Source organism: Cygnus atratus, chromosome 18 (genome assembly GCF_013377495.2).
Source record: "Cygnus atratus isolate AKBS03 ecotype Queensland, Australia chromosome 18, CAtr_DNAZoo_HiC_assembly, whole genome shotgun sequence".
Lineage (NCBI taxonomy): Eukaryota > Metazoa > Chordata > Aves > Anseriformes > Anatidae > Cygnus > Cygnus atratus.
Genome location: NC_066379.1, coordinates 2,492,008 through 2,510,644, shown reverse-complemented (window position 1 = coordinate 2,510,644; position 18,637 = coordinate 2,492,008). Strand labels below are relative to the sequence as shown.

The 18,637-nt window shown below is 60.5% G+C and overlaps 1 protein-coding gene across 1 annotated transcript; it reads left to right on the top strand.

Annotated features, from left to right (window-relative positions):
* Positions 1 to 3,977: 3,977 nt before the first annotated feature.
* LOC118255580 (rho GTPase-activating protein 44-like) lies at positions 3,978 to 18,247 on the top strand. The gene is made up of 8 exons (XM_035561899.1): positions 3,978 to 4,030; positions 14,173 to 14,212; positions 15,285 to 15,389; positions 15,680 to 15,756; positions 15,895 to 16,006; positions 16,774 to 16,881; positions 17,545 to 17,662; positions 18,177 to 18,247. The coding sequence occupies exons 1-8, from the start codon at positions 3,978 to 3,980 to the stop codon at positions 18,245 to 18,247; spliced, it is 684 nt and encodes a 227-aa protein (XP_035417792.1).
* The last annotated feature ends 390 nt before the right edge of the window (positions 18,248 to 18,637 follow it).

Here is an 18,637-nt window from a genome sequence, read left to right as displayed (position 1 = left end):
AAAAGATGTAAAATACACGGCATTTCTTAGTTATAACAGAGGTGCAGGCTGCAGTGCCTTGAAACCTTTCTGTCCTGCTGTTCACTGTTCCTGCAATAATCATGGAGAAAGAAAACGTCCCCCCCTTCTCCTGTGCCACCGTGCAAACACACCGTGTCCTTACCAAGGGCCCGCTGCCTCTGTTCCTTTTGCCTTGTGCATATGTGTATTTACCATATCTATAAAGCTCGTTGCAATATGTTAATTCCAGGAAGGGGAAAAAATAGCACTTGCACTCAACTTGGTGCTTAAACCTTCCCCAGCACGTCTGTCGAGGTGGGGAGAGATCACTGCGAGCGGAGGGTCCCAGGGCTGTGCGGGGAGCCAGGGGGCTGCTTGTCGGGGATGGGATGTCCCTGCGGCTGGGATGTGACATGCCCTGGGGACACAGAGAACCTCCACTGAGGGCTTTCCAGCCCTGGCTGGAAATGCAGACACCCTCGTCTGCGTTTCTGTAACGGGGAAAACATCCTGGGAATTGGGCTCTGGCAGCAGCCCGCTCCCAGGGGCTTTAATCCTGGCTCCTGTGGCACGGCCGGTGGCACGCGGGATTTCTGCAGGAACAACGCAGGAGGGGAACGAGGAGCTGGACCCACGCCATCACTCCCCACCCGTCCAGAGAGGGGCTGCTCGGGTGCCACAGGGCTCGGCACGGGGCCAGGGCAGCAGAAGATGGCCCTGGGCGAGCGGCTGCAGGGTGCAGCGGGGCCGTGCGGGCACCGCGGGCTGGGCACGGCGGCGTGGCCGAGCCCTGCTGCTTGGGGACGTGCTCTGCCAGAGCCTCTCCGTGCCGGAGGGTGCGGGTGGTTATTTACACTTGCGCGGCAATGAAGCCGAGAGCTGAGCCCGGTGCCAGCTGGGTTTGGGGAGCAGGCAGAGGGAAAAGGCTTGTGCCCCCAGGGCAGGGACCCGCTGGCAGCCCAGGCGCAGGGGCCAGCAAAGCCCGAGCAGAGGCACGGTGGGACGCGGCGTTTGCTCGTGGCACATTTTGGTGGCAGGTCGGTCACCGAGGGTACGAGGTGGGTCGGGGGGGGGGCTGTGCTGGACCTGTGGGTGCGGGCAACTGGGACAGTGCCCTGTTCTCGCTGGGGCTGTTAGCCATCCACTAGTATGGTTTTCCACTAAAATGGGTTGCTTTGATGCTAATTGGCTGTGACCAATCTGGGCCAGCACTACTTGGTCTTGGAGGTTCAACAGCGCCGAGCGGTTGTCACCCCAGGGTGGCCCCCCCCTCCTCCTTTTGCCACGCCAGGAAAATGCTGCAATTAAATGTGGAAAAATAGAGGAAAGAAGGAGCCTGCACCAGCTGATGCCAGGGGAGATGCCAGGAGGTCCCTGGCTGCAAAACATTCCTGGATTAAGGCAGGTTGTGCCCTGCCGTGAACCGAAAGCATCACAGCAGCAGCCTCTGCCCGAGCTGTCTTCAGCATAAATCTTCTCAAAGCGGGACGAGGAATCCTGGAGACACACAAAACCTGACTCTAGAAATACCCTGGCAGGCAGAGGAGCCTGGAGAAGAAAGCAGGAGGGATATGCTTCTAGAAATCAGGGAGTTCCTACGTGGCAAGCCTGCTTGGAAGGGCTCAGATACAGGGGAAGAAATCCAGCTTCCCACTCCTTCTAAATCCCAGGGGTGCTTTGGAAGACTCAGTGCTGGGGAGCATGCGTCCCCTCCTCGCAGTTGTATGGGAATGAAGCACGCACAGAGCTGCAGCCTGCATCCCCGAAATGAGGACGATCCCTTTTGGTCCTTGCCCTCCTGCCCCGGGGGTCCCCGCTGCCTGCCCAGGGACAGCCCCGAACCTCGTCCCTGAGGTGACACAAATGCCCGTGGATCCGGAGACACGGGCATGGGGAAATAGGGGAAAATCCCTGCAGGTGGCAGGCTCTGGTTTGTGTGGGGTGCATGGGGCAGCGCGTGGGGCTGTGGCCGTCAGCGCCCGGCCCTCAGCATGGAAACTACATCGGCTTAGGAGTGAATAAAGCCACTGGGAAGAATCCTACAGATTTTGCACAAAAATGGTGACGGGGGCGGGGGAAAGGAGGAAGGAAGGACCGTTGTTTGGCAAACACCCTCAGCCCACAAGCCTGGAAATGTCCTCGGATGCCACCTGGCAGAGGGGCGAGGGCAGAATGCTGCGTGGTGCCCTGGCACCGCACGCCCCACGCTCTCAGGCCGGCTCTAATCTCATCCAGGTCCACCGGGGGCGGTTTTGCTCTTCATTAGCACTCCGCTTCTTGGCTTTTTCCACGAGACAAGCATCGATTTTTTTTTTCCTGGGTTTCCAGGAGCTGGAAGGAGCACGGCTGGGGCTTGATGTCTGTTTAGGAACCTCACACCACGACCGCCTGCGTGCCCGGGTTGGTGCCGGTGCCGGCACCGTCGGTGGCAGCGCTGTGTTATTTGCAGGGCTTGTTTGGACTGACCAGAACAGCAGCTGAAGCATCCGATCATCTTATTTCGGGGATGATCTCGTGCACCTAACAGAGAGCTCATGGGAACTGCTGAACACCAGAAAATCCCCTCGGTCATAGAAGAGGCCGCTGTGAAGCGCCTTCCTCCCCCGGAGCCCCAGCCCTCTGCCCCATGCTGCAGGTGGGACTACTGAGGCTACAGCAGAGGCGCTGCTCTGTCGGGCGTAAGGGAGCTCGAGTTCCCCAGCCCCGTTCGGTGCAGTCAGGCACGGGGCAACCTGGAACACGTCCACACCAAAATGCTCGGGGCTGTTACCGAAGGTGGTAGCATGGTTTCAAAGCGTGCTCACAGCCCAGTGCAGGGCCTATCCCCTGCAGCACTGCCGTGCAGTTCAGCGTTTGGAGTAACCCTCCTGTGTACTGCAAACCAAGAGCCCACATCCCACTGCCCCCGGCCCACAGAGCAGCAGGACCTCAAGGTGTCCCGGCCACCCCGGACGTGTCCTGGGTGAAAAAGGCACCGCAGCCGTGCCCGGGTTGCCGAGAGGCTCCTGCTGCAGCTCTGCTGAGCTGTGCAGGGGTAAGAACATCAACCCTGGTGCACCTCCAGCACCCCAACCCTGTGGGGCTCCAAACAGTATCAGTGGGAGTGCTGGGGGGATGCTGGAGGATGCCAGAGGGTGCTGGAGGGATGAGGGGATTGCAGGGGGATGCTGGAGCAGTGCTGGGGGTGTGCAGGGGAGAAGCTGAGGGACGCTGTAGGGATGCTGAGGGAGGCTGGGGGTGCTGGGGGTGCTGGGAGTATGCTGGAGGGCACTGGAAGGATGGTGGGGGGGTGCTGGAAGATGTTGGGGGGGATATTGGGGGATTCCAGAGTGTGCTGGAGGAATGGTGGGGGATGCTGGAAGGATGCTGGGGGGACGTGGGGGATGCTGGGGGGACGCTGAGGGGTGTTGGGGGGATGCTGAGGGGTGCCGGGGGTATGCTGGGGGATGCTGGGGGGATGCTGAGGGATGCTGGGGGGATGCTGAGGGGTGCTGAGGGATGGTGGAGGGATGCTGGGGGTCGCGGGGGGGGTTGCAGGGCGTGCTGGACGAATGGTGGGAGATACCAGGCGGTGCTGGGGACCGCGGGGGGGGGGGGGGGGGGGGGCTGCCTGGCGGCTTGCCGGAGGGCTGCAGGAGGATGCCGGAGGGATGCCGGGGGTCCACCGGGGGCTGAAAGAAAGGTGCGGGGTGGGAGGGGGGAGGTCGCAGCCCCCCGGCCCCGCTCCCCCCGCCGGGACTACATTTCCCAGCTCCGCAGCGGCGGGGGCGGCGCAGCGCGGAGAGGGGTGGGGGGGGGGGGACGCGGGGCGCGGAGCCGCGCAGGGGCCGGCTGGGCTCGGCACGGCTCGGCACGGCTCGGCTCGGCCCGGCTCGGCTCGGTTCGGCCGGGCGAGGATGCGGGAGGGGCGGTGGAAGCGGCCCTCGCCCCCCCCGCGCTGCGCGGCCGCGTAAAGGGGCGCCCGCGCCGCCGGCACCATGAAGAAGCAATTCAACCGCATGCGGCAGCTCGCCAACCAGACCGTGGGCAGGTGGGCACCGCACCGGCCCCCCCCGCACCCCCCCCCCCCCCCTTGCCCGCACCCTCCCTGCCCCCCCCCCCCGAGCCGCGGGGACCCCCCCCCCAGCACCGCTGCCGCAGCCTGATCCCCCCTCCCCCCCCCGCAGCACCCATGGGTGCCCCCCCCCCCCCCCCAAGCCCGCCCTGTTGGGCGCGGGGGGGGCGCGTTGGGTGCCTGCGGGGGGGCACCGCGGGTGTCAGGGGGCCCGCGGCCGTGCCGGCGGCTGTTGTGTAATTCCCCGAGATTTTGCAGCGGTGCGGGGGGGAGGGTGGGGGGGTGCGGGGGGGGGGGGGGGATTTATTTATTTATTTATTTTCCTTTTCCGACTTTTCCGGGGAGGGTGGTCTCCTCCGGGGGCTGCCACCCTGCTCCCCTGGTCGTGTCCCCATCCCTCCTTCCCTCCCTCCATCTGTCCCTCCCTCCTTCCATCCCTCCTTCCCTCCTTCCCTACATCCCTCCATCAATCTCTCCATCCCTCCCTCCCCCTGTCTCTCCATCCCTCCTTCCCTCCCTCCTTCCCTCCTTCCTTCTCTCCCTCTCTCCATCCTTCCCTCCATCCTTCCCTCCGTCCTTCCTTCCGTTCCTCCATCCCTCCCTCCATCCCTCCCTCCATCCCTCCATCCCTCCATCCCTCCTCCTCCTCCTCCTCCTCCTCCTCGGGGATGCGAGCCCCAGGTGCTCACTCGGCCAGGACCCGGTAGGTGCGGGCGCGAGGGGCCGCAGCTCCGTGCCTCGTCCCGCGCAGCTCCGTGCCAGGCGTCCCCGCGGGCAGCGGTGGCAGCGGGTCCCCGGCTGGGCCCCGGAGCCCCTCGGGAAGGGGCTGCGCTGGGGCAGAGCGGGCCGGGTGCCCTGGGGAGGAGCGGGGAGCGGGCCGGGGGGCTGCGTGTGGTGCTGCGAGCTCACGCACACCTTCAAAATGGTGTCCGAGCATCCTTCCTTCTCCACTGCCCGGCGGCCCCTGGCTCAGTGCGGGCAGGCGCAGCGCTCCGGGTGCCGGTGGTTTTGGGGATGCTCGCGGAAGGTGAGGCAGGCAGGAGGGAGGGGGCTGCGTGAGCCTGGCTCGTTGTCCCCGGGATGTCCTCGGCAGGGATGTGAATTTGCAGCCCGGGCCATTGCAGGCATGAGCAGCGGTGGTTTGTCCTCAGCTAGGCTCGGTGCTGCGCGGCGCCGCGAGGCAGCCGGCCCCAGTCCCGGGTTTTCGGTGCTCTTGCTCGTGCGGGGGCCGCTCAGCAGGCAGATCAGTCAGTAACCCTCTTCCGTGCCCGGCTGCAGCTCGGCTGTCTTGTGACCGGCAGCTCGGAGGGCCGGGTCCGTGGCTGCAGGGCCACCGTCCCCTGCGGTGCCTCACCCGCGAGTCCTTGCCGAGGACGGGGCTGGAGACCACCGGGCCGTATCCTGGACTGGTGCTGGTGCAGCCTGCACTGGGGTCTCCGCTGTACCTGGGGGTTGTCCCTCGAGTTGCACTGGGGGGGACACCGGGGGGCCACGAAGAAGGTGGTGGAGAGGGTCCCCACTCTTCCCAGCAAGGCCCCTGTGGGGGTGGCCGTGCCCCCCATGCGTGCGCTGTGCAGGAGACAGGGGCAGGGGACCAGCGATGCCATCCCATGGCCACATCCCCCTGCTGTGGGGTGTGCCTGGGGGTGTCTGGGGGCTGCAGCCCCCCCAGGGACATCGCTGTGGTGGTGACGGATGGCTTGGGCTCAGTTTGGCACAGCCACAAGGCTTTTCCATCCTGCCACCCCCTGGCTCGTCCCCTTCATCACCTCACCTGTCCAACACCTGAACAACGCCCCTTTTAATTGACTTGCGCTAATTTTAATTGACTTGCTCTAACGCAAGTCAGCTAAAACCAGGAACTGCCCTCCTGTGCCCCGTCCAGGGAGCAGCAGCACCCAGAGGTGCGGCGCTGCCCTGCGGGACCAGGGCTCGTCCCTTCCCCGGCACCTCAGGGCTTGGAGGTAGGTGGGATGGATGGGGGCCGGAGGGCTGTGCTCTGCCCTTTACTCCTTTATTTTGGTTGTTTAACTCGATAGAAAAAGGGGAAGGGCAAGGAGAGAGGGCAGCAGCAAGGAAGGAAATGGCCACTTGGCCAGGGCACTGTCCCCTCCGGCTGTCCCCTCCTGCATCGCTGCCCCACTGCGCCCTCCCGCTTCCTGGGGGCTGGCATGGCCACGGATGGTTCCTCGCAGCACCTTTTCCCAGCAGCATCACAAAAATAAGCACGTGAGGCCACAGGGATCCTTGCTTTGGCGGTTAAAGAGAGTCGGAGATCTGGGAATGCTCGTCCCAGCTCGGACACACACTCGGTGCCCGACCTTCGGGAGAATTGCGTAGCCTGGCTGTAAGGCTCATAATATTTATCTCCACGGGGCGAAAAGAGGGAAGGGAAATCAGTAAGTGGCTGTAAAACACTTTGAAGATGCTGCCTGCAAAGTGCCACGTTCCTGGGTTCTTTCTCTATTTCCCCGTTGTACATGCGGGGCCACCGAGGCCGCCGGGAGCTCTCCGGGGCTGCGCCCAGAGCAGAAATTCGTCGGCTTTCCAGAAGTGTCGGAGCGCTGTCTTCGCTGCGCCAGGAAGGAAACGGGCAGTTGCAGCCTCATGCGAAGTGACACTTCGAGGTCCCTGAAGGCACAGCAGGCGACTGGGAACGTGCTCGATGGATGCGGGGGGAGAAGGGGGACCCAGGGTGCGTGTCCTGGGTGTCCGGGGACCACGGTGGTGCTTTGGGGTGCGGCGCGAGGCTGCCTGGGGTGCTGCAGGCTGGCGCACGGTTCCTGGAGCTGTCGCTTTCCCTTAAGCACCGGGATGTCCCCGCTTAGATCCCGAGGCCTCCGGTGCAGAAGGGTTTGCTCTGCCTGCGGCCTTGCAGGAAATAAGGACGGAGGGCGCGGGGATGAGCTGCGCCACCGGGGGTTTTCCCGTGGGATTTGCAGGAGGCAGCGACGAGCTTCGGATATCTGGGTTGCACGCACGGGGTGCGGGGCCCTGGTGCCTGCGGCCCCCCCCTCCGTGGCCGTTCTGAATCACGGCCCTCGGCTCGCAGGGCTCGGGAGCTGCGCGGCAGCGGGAGAAGGGAGGTGCCAGCTGCGAGCGAAGGCAGGCGGGCGGATATTTTTATCCTCCTCCTAAGCCGGCAGCGCTGACAAATGGAGTGATGAAATATTAATGGAGCAGTCTGAATGTTTTGTCCCCAAATTGCACATAAATCACCGGCTCTCCCGTCGGCTCCCTGAGCCCCTGGGGCTGGCAGAAATGCTCCCAGCAAGTTTGGGGGGCTAAGGAGGTGTCTGCGGGCGTGGAAGGGATGAGTGGGAACCGGCAATAAGCAACGTCCCCGTGGCTGCCCTGGGTTCACAAAACCTCGGCGTGGGCAGACGTGGGGCTGGAGGAGCGGCTGGGAGAGCCCGGGGGCTCCACAAGCTGCCCCGAATCGGGGAGCAAAGGCGAATGCCTTGAGCAGAGCTCCCCCTCCATCAGTCTGCTGGGCCGCGTGTCCTCAGCTCGCGCTGGAGCCGTTTGCAGGTGCTGGGGCCCCGCTGTTGTGGTCCCAGTGCTGCCTGTGCCAGACCCGTGCCTCTCCTCGGCTGAAACTGAGCCAGGGCTGCTGCCGGCTGCACACTGTGCAGGAACCCAGGGCACCCACGAGAGTGTCACTGCCTCGAGCGTGGCATCCTCGTGGTGCCTGCTGGATTTTGTGTGCCTCTAAGCCCAGTGAAACGGGGCAAGTCGGGGCTCTGGGGTTCAGGACCCGAATTGCCCCATGGGTGCCGGCACCCAGAGGCGCACGAGGAGGTGCTGGAGGGTGGTGTGGGGCTCGACGCAGGGAGCAGAGGTGCTCAGCCCTGCTCTGAGGATGCTTTGCGAGGGCTGGGTCACCTCCGTGCTTTTTGGGACACGGCTGCTGGCCGTGGGTTGCCTTTTCTCAGCCCCTTGTGCACCGGCATCCGGGTGCCAGCAGTCCCCAGCCCTTTTCTTCCTGGAGGGGGAGCTGAGCCCTGGCCGTCCTTGGGAGTCAGTCCTTGGCCGCCTGCAGCCTGCCTCCCCCTCGCTGCGGCCGGCTGCCGGGCTGTTTTGGGGCAGGAGCCCGCAGCCCCCGCAGCGGGCAGAGAGCAGCCGCCCCAGCTGCGTCCTGCACCCTTCCGGCCCCCGGCGGGGGCTGCTGCCGCGGGCAGCGCCGCTCGGAGCACCCGGTCAGAAATTTGGTGATGCTTCTCCCTTTTGGAGAGAACACAGCAGCTAAATCCAGAATGGGGTTGAAATGGTCGTATTAAAGATCGAGCTCCTTGTGGTGGGTGTTTTGCTCGTCCTAAAAGCTCGTTCCGTGGTGATGCTGAGCGGTGCAGGGCAGCGGGGCGTGATGCCCCTGCATGGGGATGCCACACGTAGGGACAAGCACGTATTGGGGTGAACGTGCATCACCCGACCAGGTGCAGCAGCATTCCTGCATCCCTCCGAGCACCACGGCAGCAGCAGCAGGGCTGGGCTCAGCCCTGGGACCTGGCAGGTGAGGGACCGTGTTGGGGAAGCCGTTGCACCCCCGTTCTGGTGGAAGTTTGTGCCCCCCGGTCCAGCTGCGGGGATGCTCGGGGGAAGCAGACAGCTCGCTGTGGCTCCCGAGGTCAACGCACAATTTCATGTTGGAAGATTATGTAGTATTTATGTTTAAATCAAATTAATTTGCTTGATTGGTGTTGATTTCTACTGGCAGCAATTATTTCTCGCAGAAGCCAACGCCGACCAAACAGTGGCTGCATCCCCCCCTTGTTGGTTTTTAGCGCCACGTATTAATCGTCCCCTTTCTCCCAGATGTTTGTGGGGACACAAGTGTCTGGATGATGATCGAGGCTGATAATTGCCTGGATTTGTGCTGAGAAAAACAGCTCTGGGGTGGGAATCTGAAGGGGAAGGGGAGGAGCGTGCTCTCCTTTGCCTAGTGGAAAGATGGAAGAAGGCACAGAAAGCCACTAATCCCGCCTGCCTGCCTGCAGGACGTGTGTAACGAGTGGGGTTTTGGGGCTGGAGGCACCAGGGTTATTCTGGCTGTCAGTGTCCGTGCTCCCCCTGGTATGTGCAGTGCTGCGGGATGGAGAGCCTGGGGCTCATCCTGCTGCGAAGGGGCTGGGGCTGCTCACGGGAGCGGGACCCCAGCAGGGAAAGGGGTGGGAGCATGGCCGGAGGGTCCCCGCGCCCCTGTCCTGGGGGTGACGCTTGCAGAGGACGCGTTGTGTGAGTGGGGACGGCGTCACCAGCCTGCTGGGCTGGATGCGGTCGTGCCCTGTGCGGGGGTCCCTGTCCTGCTCTGCCTGCACCCACATCACCAGGCACAGGGACAGAAACGTCTGGGCGAGAAGCGAGGTGGCCAGGAGCTGGCTGGAGGTGCCAGGGGGCGTTCCCAGGGGGGCATGACGTCTGGCTGGAAGACGAGAGCATCCCTTCTGCTGCCAGACACGATTCCCAGCACTGGGAAACCCAGACCGGCTTCTCTTGGTGTTGGTGAGTTTCTGTAGGGCTGCAGCTTCCGAGGCACCCGTGGGGGATAACAAAACATCATCCCAACACAGTGCACGCCACGCGGCAGGGAAGAGGCCCCCAGCCCCGCTAAAACCATGTTAACTTTGGGCTGAGGTGGTAGGAACACAACAGATAGGACGGGATTTTGCCAGCATGGAGCTGCAATGCAATCCGATGGCTGGGGAGTAGGATGGTGTTGTTTTTTTCCTTATAATCTTTACGTGTAGAACGGCCATCTGGAACGGCTAGTTCTGGTTTGATGTGCATTTGGAGATGCTGCTCGGTTCTCACACTCCTGGGTATAATTTACAGATTCTGGAGTGCTGCCGGTGGGAGCAAACACAGAAATGAAGAAAATTGGTTTTGGGTTGGTTTTTTTTTTGAGCATTCTGGAAAAGAAAGAACAACCTTAGGATTGGTGGCAGGAAGTCGGCAGAGCCCAGTGGTTTGCAGGACCTTGCAACCGCTCCAAAACCGAGCGATTTCAGCCCATTTTGGCTGACCCCGGCTGGCAGGGCTGTGCTGGAGGGAAATTCCCTGCCGGTGGCTGCGGGGCCGGGCTCAGTGGTGCAGGATCTGTTCTGCGTGACGTGGTACCCAGCCCAGTGCTGTGAGCAATGCCATCGCATCGCAGCAGTGCCCATGCCATTGCCGGTGGCTGCAGCATGGCCATGAAGCCTTGTGGGGTCCCCATCCCACTGCAAAAGCAGCCTGGCTCCTGCAGCAGCTCCTCTGCACCCATGGGTGCAAGGCACAGGCTGGGGATAACCATGCAGCACCCCTAGGGATGTGCTGCTTGCTCCACCTGGAGCAGTGCTGAGCTCCCGTTTGCTCATGAATGCCCCCCTAAGATTGCAGCCTTTTTTTCTCCCCACTTTTGTAAGCCAAATTGTTTGCTGGAGGCCCCCTAACCCGATTATATGTCCCATGGGCTGGGTGGCGGGTGCCTGTGTTGGGGTGGATGGTAAGGACGCTGAGGTTTTTCTGTACTGCAAACGTGCTTGAAAGCAAAACAAGGCCAGATTTTGGTACCCTGTTTGAGATGTTTCCTGCTTCGTGCACATGCATTGCAGCGTAGTGCGGGGTGTTTTATGATGGCTGGGGGAGCTCTGCCAGAGCAGGACCATCCTGGCAGCCTGGGCGTGCAAACCCCTCCATTTGGCTGTCCAGAAAAGGAGAAAGCACACAAAAAACATCACTATTTTTGTTTTATCCATTTTCTCTATGGTGATGGCCGTTGCATGGGCCGTTGCATGGACTAGGGGAGCAGCCAGCTGCTCCATCTCCCCCGGAGCTGACACGGGGTTGGGGCGTGGAGCAGATGGCAGCGATGCTCGGCGGTGGCACGGCTTCTCCCCCGGGTGCTGTGCGTGCACGGTGCTCACGTGCATCCCTGCTCCTTCCCGTCCATGGGTGCTGACTGGATTTAGCTTCATATGCCATATCTGCTTCTGTATAGCAGAGGCTTGATGCTGAAAGTATTCTGCTCCCAGCAGCGAGGTCAGGGAGCGCCACGTGGGTGCTGCACGGCTCCGATGCGCGTAGCCGCGGGGTGGTTTGGGTCCTGATGGGGCTGTGCCTTTGGGTATTTGCTGCTTTCTTCCATGCCCAGGATAATTCTGCACCGTTTCCAACCTTGCCCAAAAGGGCTAGCAATGGTGATTTGCAGAAGAGGAGTAACACTTGAACAGCCTTTTTTTAATTATTTTTTTAAAGGCAAGTCTGGTTCTGAGGGGCTCCAAACTCTGTTTTCCCCAGGGGCTCATTTCTCACCTACCTCCAAGGCTGGGTGTAAAAATCCTTGGTTTTCTACATTCACCCATTTCCATCCATACATGGGCGGGCACGGGTGTTAGCAAGGTGCCTTAAAAGAGCACAAATAATGCTAGAAATGACTGATAAATGGGGTTTTGCACCCCAGGGACTTTTTGGGCCCCCCTCTCCCAAAGAGAGGACGAAAGCTTCACAAAAGGCTGTAGGAAGGTGTGCCAAGGGAGCAGCGGGGAGGAGCAGAGCCCCTGGGGCCATAACTTGGCAGGTGGAGGGCAGGTTGATTGCTTTCCAAACACAGGGAGGTGTAATGTGCACGTTTAAATCCATTTTTTTAATTAAACCAAATGGGTTCTGTGCCTCTTTAAAAATAAACTGACTTAAATTGAACGCTACGACAAGTTTCCTATGCAAGCTGGATTTAGCACCGTTCATTTACATTTTCATAAAGGCTTTGAACTCAGCATGTTCGCCGATGAACTTGCAGACAAAGTCCTTCCCCTGGCTGCAAGCCCGTGGCTGTGCCGCTGGCACTGCTTTTGAACTTTCTGTCCGGTGCCCTTTACTTCCACTTTCAAATTCTTCGTTTCCACTTTCATATTCTACATGTCCACTTTTGCAGCAGTTCACTTCTGTAGCTGGGTTCTCAGGGCTGAGAAAATCATGTTGGGTTTTGAAAAGCAAACAGAGCTTGGGCAAGTTAGGTGTTGGGTATTTTTTGTGTGTTTTTTTTTTGTTTTGTTTTGTTTTGTTTTGTTTTTCAAGGAGGCCAAAGGATAAGAGCAATTTGCTGTCGTGCTCCAGTCTCACGTTAACCAGTGACAAACCTTGAGAGGACAACTGACCTTTACATTTTAGCTAAATTCCACTCTCTGTCCAAGCGCATCTTGACACAGATAACTTTTTTAAAGAAGAAATGGTTTACTAAAGTTTTTTAAAAAAACACCTCTATGATTATGAATAAACATTACAGTGTTCAATGGCTTAAACGTGTCCCCTTGCCTACCAGCACAGCGTGGGTGCTTGCAGGGACTCTCATGGCTCTGCAGGTAAGTTGTGCCAATTGGCCTTTCTGCAGCAAAATATCCATCCTCCCCAGAGGAGCCCAGCACATCACTGGGGCTCATCCTTCCGGGCACAAGGGCTGCTCCTATTGCTTTGTGCATTTTAGGGTGCTCAGACCCCATTGGGGTGTCTGGGCAATGATAGGGTGCCTGGGAGGGAAATGCGTGCCCTGTTCCAGCATGGTGATAGCTGTTGTGATCCAAAGGAGGGACATTCTAGGGCCAGATGTGGGTTCCTGCAGTGTCCTGGAGCTCGGACGTGAGGTTCTGCAGTGTCCTGGAGTTTTCGTATGGGGTTTTGCAGTGTCCTGGGGCACGGATGTGGGGTCGTGCAGAATCCTGGAGCTCGGACATGGGATTCTGCAGTGCCCTGCAGCTTGGATGTGAGGTCCTGCAGCATCCTGCGCCTTGGCACAACCAGGCAAGCTGGATTTGCACCTCTGGGTTCATCCTGCTGGCTGTGCACCACCCCTGTGTGCTCAGCCCCACGTAAAGAGGCCAGGCGGCCCACGGGGATGTGCAGGTCCCTGCAGTGGGGCCGTATCTCTGGCTGCGTGGCAGAGTCCCGATGGTGATGACGATGCTCCAGGCTTTGCTTGTCTAGGACGTGGTGGGGAGAAGCTTTCTGACCAGAAACCATAACTGGGAAAAAAAAGCAGGTGGGGCTCATGCAGGGGCTGCACATGGGGCTGATGGACCAGAGAGTCTTAAACTGATGTGTACATAGAGTCATGGAATCACAGGGTGCTTTGGCTGGAAGGGACCTTAAAGCCCCCCTGGTTCCATCCCCTGCCATGGGCAGGGCCCCCTGCCCCCAGCCCCGGCTGCCCCCAGCCCCATCCAGCCTGGCCTTGGGCACTGCCAGGGATGGGGCACCCACAGCTCCTGGGGCAGCCTGCACCAGGGCCTCACTGCCCTCTGAGTAATGAATTTCTTCCTCATATCTAACCTAAATCTCTCCTCTTTTAGTTTAAAGCCACTACTCCTTGTCCTACCACCACACCCCCTGACACAGAGTCCCTCCCAGCTCTCCTGCAGCCCCCTTTAGGCACAGGCAGGCTGCTGCGAGTTGACCCCCGGAGCCTTCTCTTCCCCGGGCTGAACACCCCCAGTTCCCTCAGCCTGTCCCCACAGCAGAGGTGCTCCAGCCCTCTGAGCGTCCTCGTGGCCTCGTCTGGACTCCTTCTAACAGCTCCACATCCTTCTTGTGCTGGGGGCCTGGAGCTGAGTGCAGGACCCCAGATGGGGTCTGATGAGAGCAGAGCAGAGGGGGACAATCCCCTCCTCGCCCTGCTGCCACGTTGCTGGTGGTGCAGCCCAGGGTGCAGTTGGCTTTCTGGGCTGCAAGCGCACATTACCGGCTCATGTTGAGCTTCTCATCACCCAACACCCCCAGGTCCCTCTCCTCAGGGCTGCTTTCAGTCCATTCCCTACCCAGCCTGTGTTTGTGCTTGGGATTGCCCTGACCCAGATCCAGGGCCTTGCCCTTGGCCTTGCTGAACCTCACGAGGGCCGCACAGGCCCACCTCTCAGCCTGCCCAGGCCCCTCAGGATGGCAGCCCTGCCTTCCCAAGGGTTGCTGCACCACGCGGCCCGGGGTCATCGGCAAGATGCCGAGGGTGCCCTCGCTCCCACTGACCACATCTCCAACAGAAATACGGAACAGTCCCGGTACGGACTGGTGGAGGAGCAAATACCGCTGTGCCCAGCACAGCCGCACACCAGGCCCTTCACCAGCTCATTTTTGTCTTTCTGCTCTTGCAGGGCCGAGAAGACAGAGGTTTTGAGCGAAGATCTTCTGCAGGTAAAGTGCCTCTGCCCTGAAGAGGACAGCCACAGCCCTGACACCCACGGGTGGCTGTGGGTGCTGCAGTGGCACAGGGCTGGGGGTGCAGGACGGGGACAGGGATGGGAGGTTTGGGGCTGGATGGGGGCTCCCCAGCCTGGCGGTGCAGGTCAGTGTTTCTCATTGCTTCGTTTTTAGTTCCTGGTGTCTCTCCGTGCACACTCAGGTCTCTGCTGACACCGCGCAGCCTGGGCCTCGGTGCTGTGTGGGGCGGTCGTGTCCTTTGGGGAAGAGGAAGGTGCTGTGGGGAGAAGGGGCGAGGTGCTCCGTGTTGGTGCAGTGCCTTCTCCGGGGGGGTTGTCTCAAGGGAAAATCGGGAACCAAACCCCTTTTTGGAGTGGTGTCGCATTGCCTCCGTCTCACACACCCGTGTTCCTCCTGCACAGTGCCCCATCTTTCGAGGCGTACACGGACGTGTAGATACATACAACTAGTGTGCAGGGCCCCGGCCGAGGCAGAGCAGCCTGTCCCACACATATCCTGCCATCTCTGCTCCCTCCAGGACCTGCTGCCCCGTCGGCACGTCCCTGTGTCCCGAGGGCAGGGGTTATTTGTTTTTCCGGATTATTTTCCCAGATGTTGCGCTTTCTGCTTAGCTGCACGTTTTCCCCGACGGTCTCGGCTACATTTTTCGTCAGATCTTGTTTGCTGACTTTTAGTGACTCATCTTGCTGAGCTTTTGAATGGACTTCCCTGTTTAAGCAAGTCCGAGGCAAATCAGGCAATTTTCAGCCCTGGGGTTGAGTATCTGCCAGTTTGGTGCAAGCAAAGCTTTCCTGGGGAGAGAAAGCTCCTGCCCTCACTTGGCCGCAGTGCACAGTGTTGTCCCAGCACTGCTGTTGTCCCCACGCCTGTCCCCAGAGCCACTGACCCTCTGCCTGGCACAGCAGGGTGGTGGAGGACAGCCAGGAGTCTGTACCCAGCCCGATGCACCAGCAATTAAAATCCCTTTGATTAACAAAGGGATATGGCCGCACCAGGGTGAGGATGAGGAGGGACGGGACGGTGATGGGTGCCGCTGTGTCCACAGGTGGAAAAGCGTCTGGAGCTGGTGAAGCAGGTCTCCCACAGCACCCACAAGAAGCTGACGGCATGTCTGCAGGGCCAGCAAGGCGTGGACGCCGACAAGCGCTCGGTGAGGTTCGCCAGGCTCCCCTGGGGATGCCGAGTGGGCAGCGGAGCCGTTTCCTCCTTTCCTTTAGCCAGGCGCACACGGGTGCACACGCATGAGGGCGTGGGGCAGAGGGGTTGTATGCATGTGAATAAAGCACCCATGTAAGCGAGGTCCTGGGCAGAGCACACGTGCAGAAGCACAGCTGGGTGACAGCAGGAGGGGCTGGGTGGCCATAGCCACCTGGGCCTGGGGACAGCGTGACGTCCTGTGAGCGCGGGGAGCCTGACAGTGCCGGGGCGCTCCCTCTGCAGAAGAAGCTGCCGCTGACGACTCTGGCGCAGTGCCTGATGGAGGGCTCGGCGGTGCTGGGCGACGACTCCCTGCTGGGGTAAGAGGTGGCAGTGCCACCATGTCCCCACGGTGCCTGCCGTCCCTGTCCCTCACCTTGCAGACCTCGGGGCACAGCACCCCACGGCTCCGGCCGGGATCGCTGCCGTCCCTCCCCAGCCTCGCCGTCCCCTTGCAGGAAAATGCTGAGGCTGTGCGGGGAGGCGGAGGACAAGCTGGCGCAGGAGCTGATCCAGTTCGAGCTGCAGGTGGAGAGGGATGTCATCGAGCCGCTCTTCGTGCTGGCTGAGGTGGGGCTGGGCAAAATGCAGCCAGGCGCAGCGGGCGGTGGCATCTCTGGGTCGCCCAGGGGTGCTGGGTGCTGGCTCCTGCTGTCAGCGCAGCCGGTGTCTGCATGTCCACCAGCCCGGCTGCCGGGGCAGCTCCCTGCCCTGCTCAGCTGCTGTCCCTCTTGGCTGTTGCTCTTTTCTGTCTTTCTTCAAGGCAGAGGCTTGAACACTTTTATTTCTGAAACACGTTTCCAAGCTCCAAACAAGGGAGGTTGTTGTCTGGGATTCTTTTTTTCTTCCTTTTTCCTCCTGCTGCCAACTTTCTGTTTTTTTAATTTTGCCAAATGCTTTTTTTTTTCTTTCCCTTTTATGTCTTGCAAAATGTCATGGGCTCCATTCTGATTTTATCGCCCCCAGCTGAAATATGAAGAGCTTTATTGAGTTGCTGGTGATAGGACAGGAGAGCAGGGCCGGGCAGCAGCTTTGGGGCTTTCAGCCGCTGCAAAGCCCTTGGCAGACGCTGTCTGTGCGTGGCAGGCTTTGCTGCTATGGCTGGCACATCCCAGGAAGAGTTTTTCTTCTGTAAGCCAGGTATCCAGGTGCAGGAGGACTTACTGACCAAAGGATGCCTCTTTCGGGGTTGGGGTTTTCACACTTGCATGTTGGTGTCGAGGGGTTTTGTGCATCACAGGTGGGAAGCAAAGGAGGGGTGGGCTGTGCTGCCTTCCTAATGCTGCGGCGATTTAAGTGAGGTGTTTCTCTCCCCCCATGCCCCTGTGTTGCTGCAGGTGGAAATCCCAAATATCCAAAAACAGAGGAAGCATTTAGCAAAGCTGGTGCTGGACATGGACTCCTCAAGGACGAGGTGGGAACTGCAGCCGGGCTGCCTGTGCTGGGCAGGTGTCGCTCCTCGCGAGGGGCTTCAGAGCTGCCCCTGGCTCTGTAAATCCCCAGGTCCCTGGGTGTGGGGTGATGCAAAATGCACGGCCAGCAGCCATGGGAAGTCACAGCCCGGCCGTGTCACTGTGCCTTGAAATCAAGCTCTGCAATGAGCCCATAGCTCTGCTCTTCTCTGCAAAATCCCTTTTCCTTGCATGCACACTGCAGAAAAAAAAATACGTATTTTTTTCTGGCCCAAATCTTTATTTTTTCCTGTTCTCCCTGTCTTGCTGAATTCTTACATGGTGGCAAAAAGCCAGCTGCTCCTGCTGCTGTAGAGCAGCGCTCGGCTGACAGAGCCCAGCTGGGGACGTGGGATGTCCCTTGGCGTCACCCTGTGTCCCAGGTGACGCTGGAGCAGCACGCTTGGGGCTGTGCCCGAGGCAGTCTGCAAGTGTTTGAAAAATAATAATTGCTAAATTGGAGCTAGGGATCGTTTGGGCTGGGGGTGGCTCTTGCATCCCAGCACGGCCTGGGCCCCTTTCCGTGGTGCTCAGCCCTGGGGACCGCGGCGGGGCTGGCAGGGGGTCCCTGGGCTGTTCCCCACCGGCTCAGCTGGGCTCCGGCCACGGCTCTGTGTGGTCCCTGTCCCCTCCTGACACCCTGCCCGCTGTCCGCAGGTGGCAGCAGTCCGCGAAGTCATCGAGTTTGTCAAGCAACCTGCAGCCGTCGGGCGCCAAAGCCGATGCTCTCAGGGAGGAGATGGAGGAGGCAGCAAACCGAGTGGAGATTTGCAGGGTACCGCTCGCGGGGGCTCAGCCCAGGGGTACCCCGGGACACGTGGGGGTGTGGGGACATCAGGGTGCAGCTGTAGGGACAGCACGGCTTGGGGACACCTGCTCCACGTGCAGCCAGGGCTTCAGCATCCTCTCGCATCCAAGGTGCCACGTGCAGTGGGAACCCTGCAGCATCACCCCCTCTGCCTCCCCGTTGCACACAAGAAACCCTCCCTGTGGCTGGCCCCATGCCCAGCACAGCCCCCTGGCAGCCCTGGTCCTCTCCTGGCCCCGCTGGGCGTTGTGGGGTGCTCGGGCACAGCACGTGCCACCCTCGAAAGCGGGTGCGGTGCCCTGGAACTGCTGGGTGTGGGTGATGCTTCCCAGCCACAGTTCCTCTGGCCCCCCGTGTCCCACAGCCCTCGGGAGCCCGAGAGCATCCCGTCCCCAGGGCTCGGCCGGGTCACCTCGTGGGGACAGAGCCAGGACCCGAGTGGCCTCGGAAATCTGCTCCCAGCCCTGTGTGTTTCCTCCAGTTTCAGTGCAGGAGGGGGAGTCACAGAAAGGAGCAACTCAAGAAGCTGCAGAGTACATTGAGAAAGCGTGAGGATAGAAAACGTGAGCTGCGGGGCTGCGTGCAGCTCCGGGAGGGCTCTTTGCAATTCGGAGCAGACAGCTCCCTCCTCCTCACTGCCAGAAAACAGGAGGAGCACCTGAGGGCCCTGCCAGTCTGTGCTGTGTGAGCGCTAATGCAGTACCCGCGGCACACGGGCTGTGCTGCTGCTCTGCTCTGCAGAAACGTGCAGCTGAGGAGCTGCTCGCATGGGAGAAGCGATGCAGCAAGCGCAGAGCAAACTTTTGTGCGATTTGTGCCAGATTCGTGCTGTTCAGCCCAGGAGGTTTCCATGTAAATCCTTCTGCGAAGCTTGATATGGCAAATCGGGGTTTTTGCAAGGGTGTGGGAGAGTGGAGAAGTTTGTAGTGCAGCAGAAAGCGA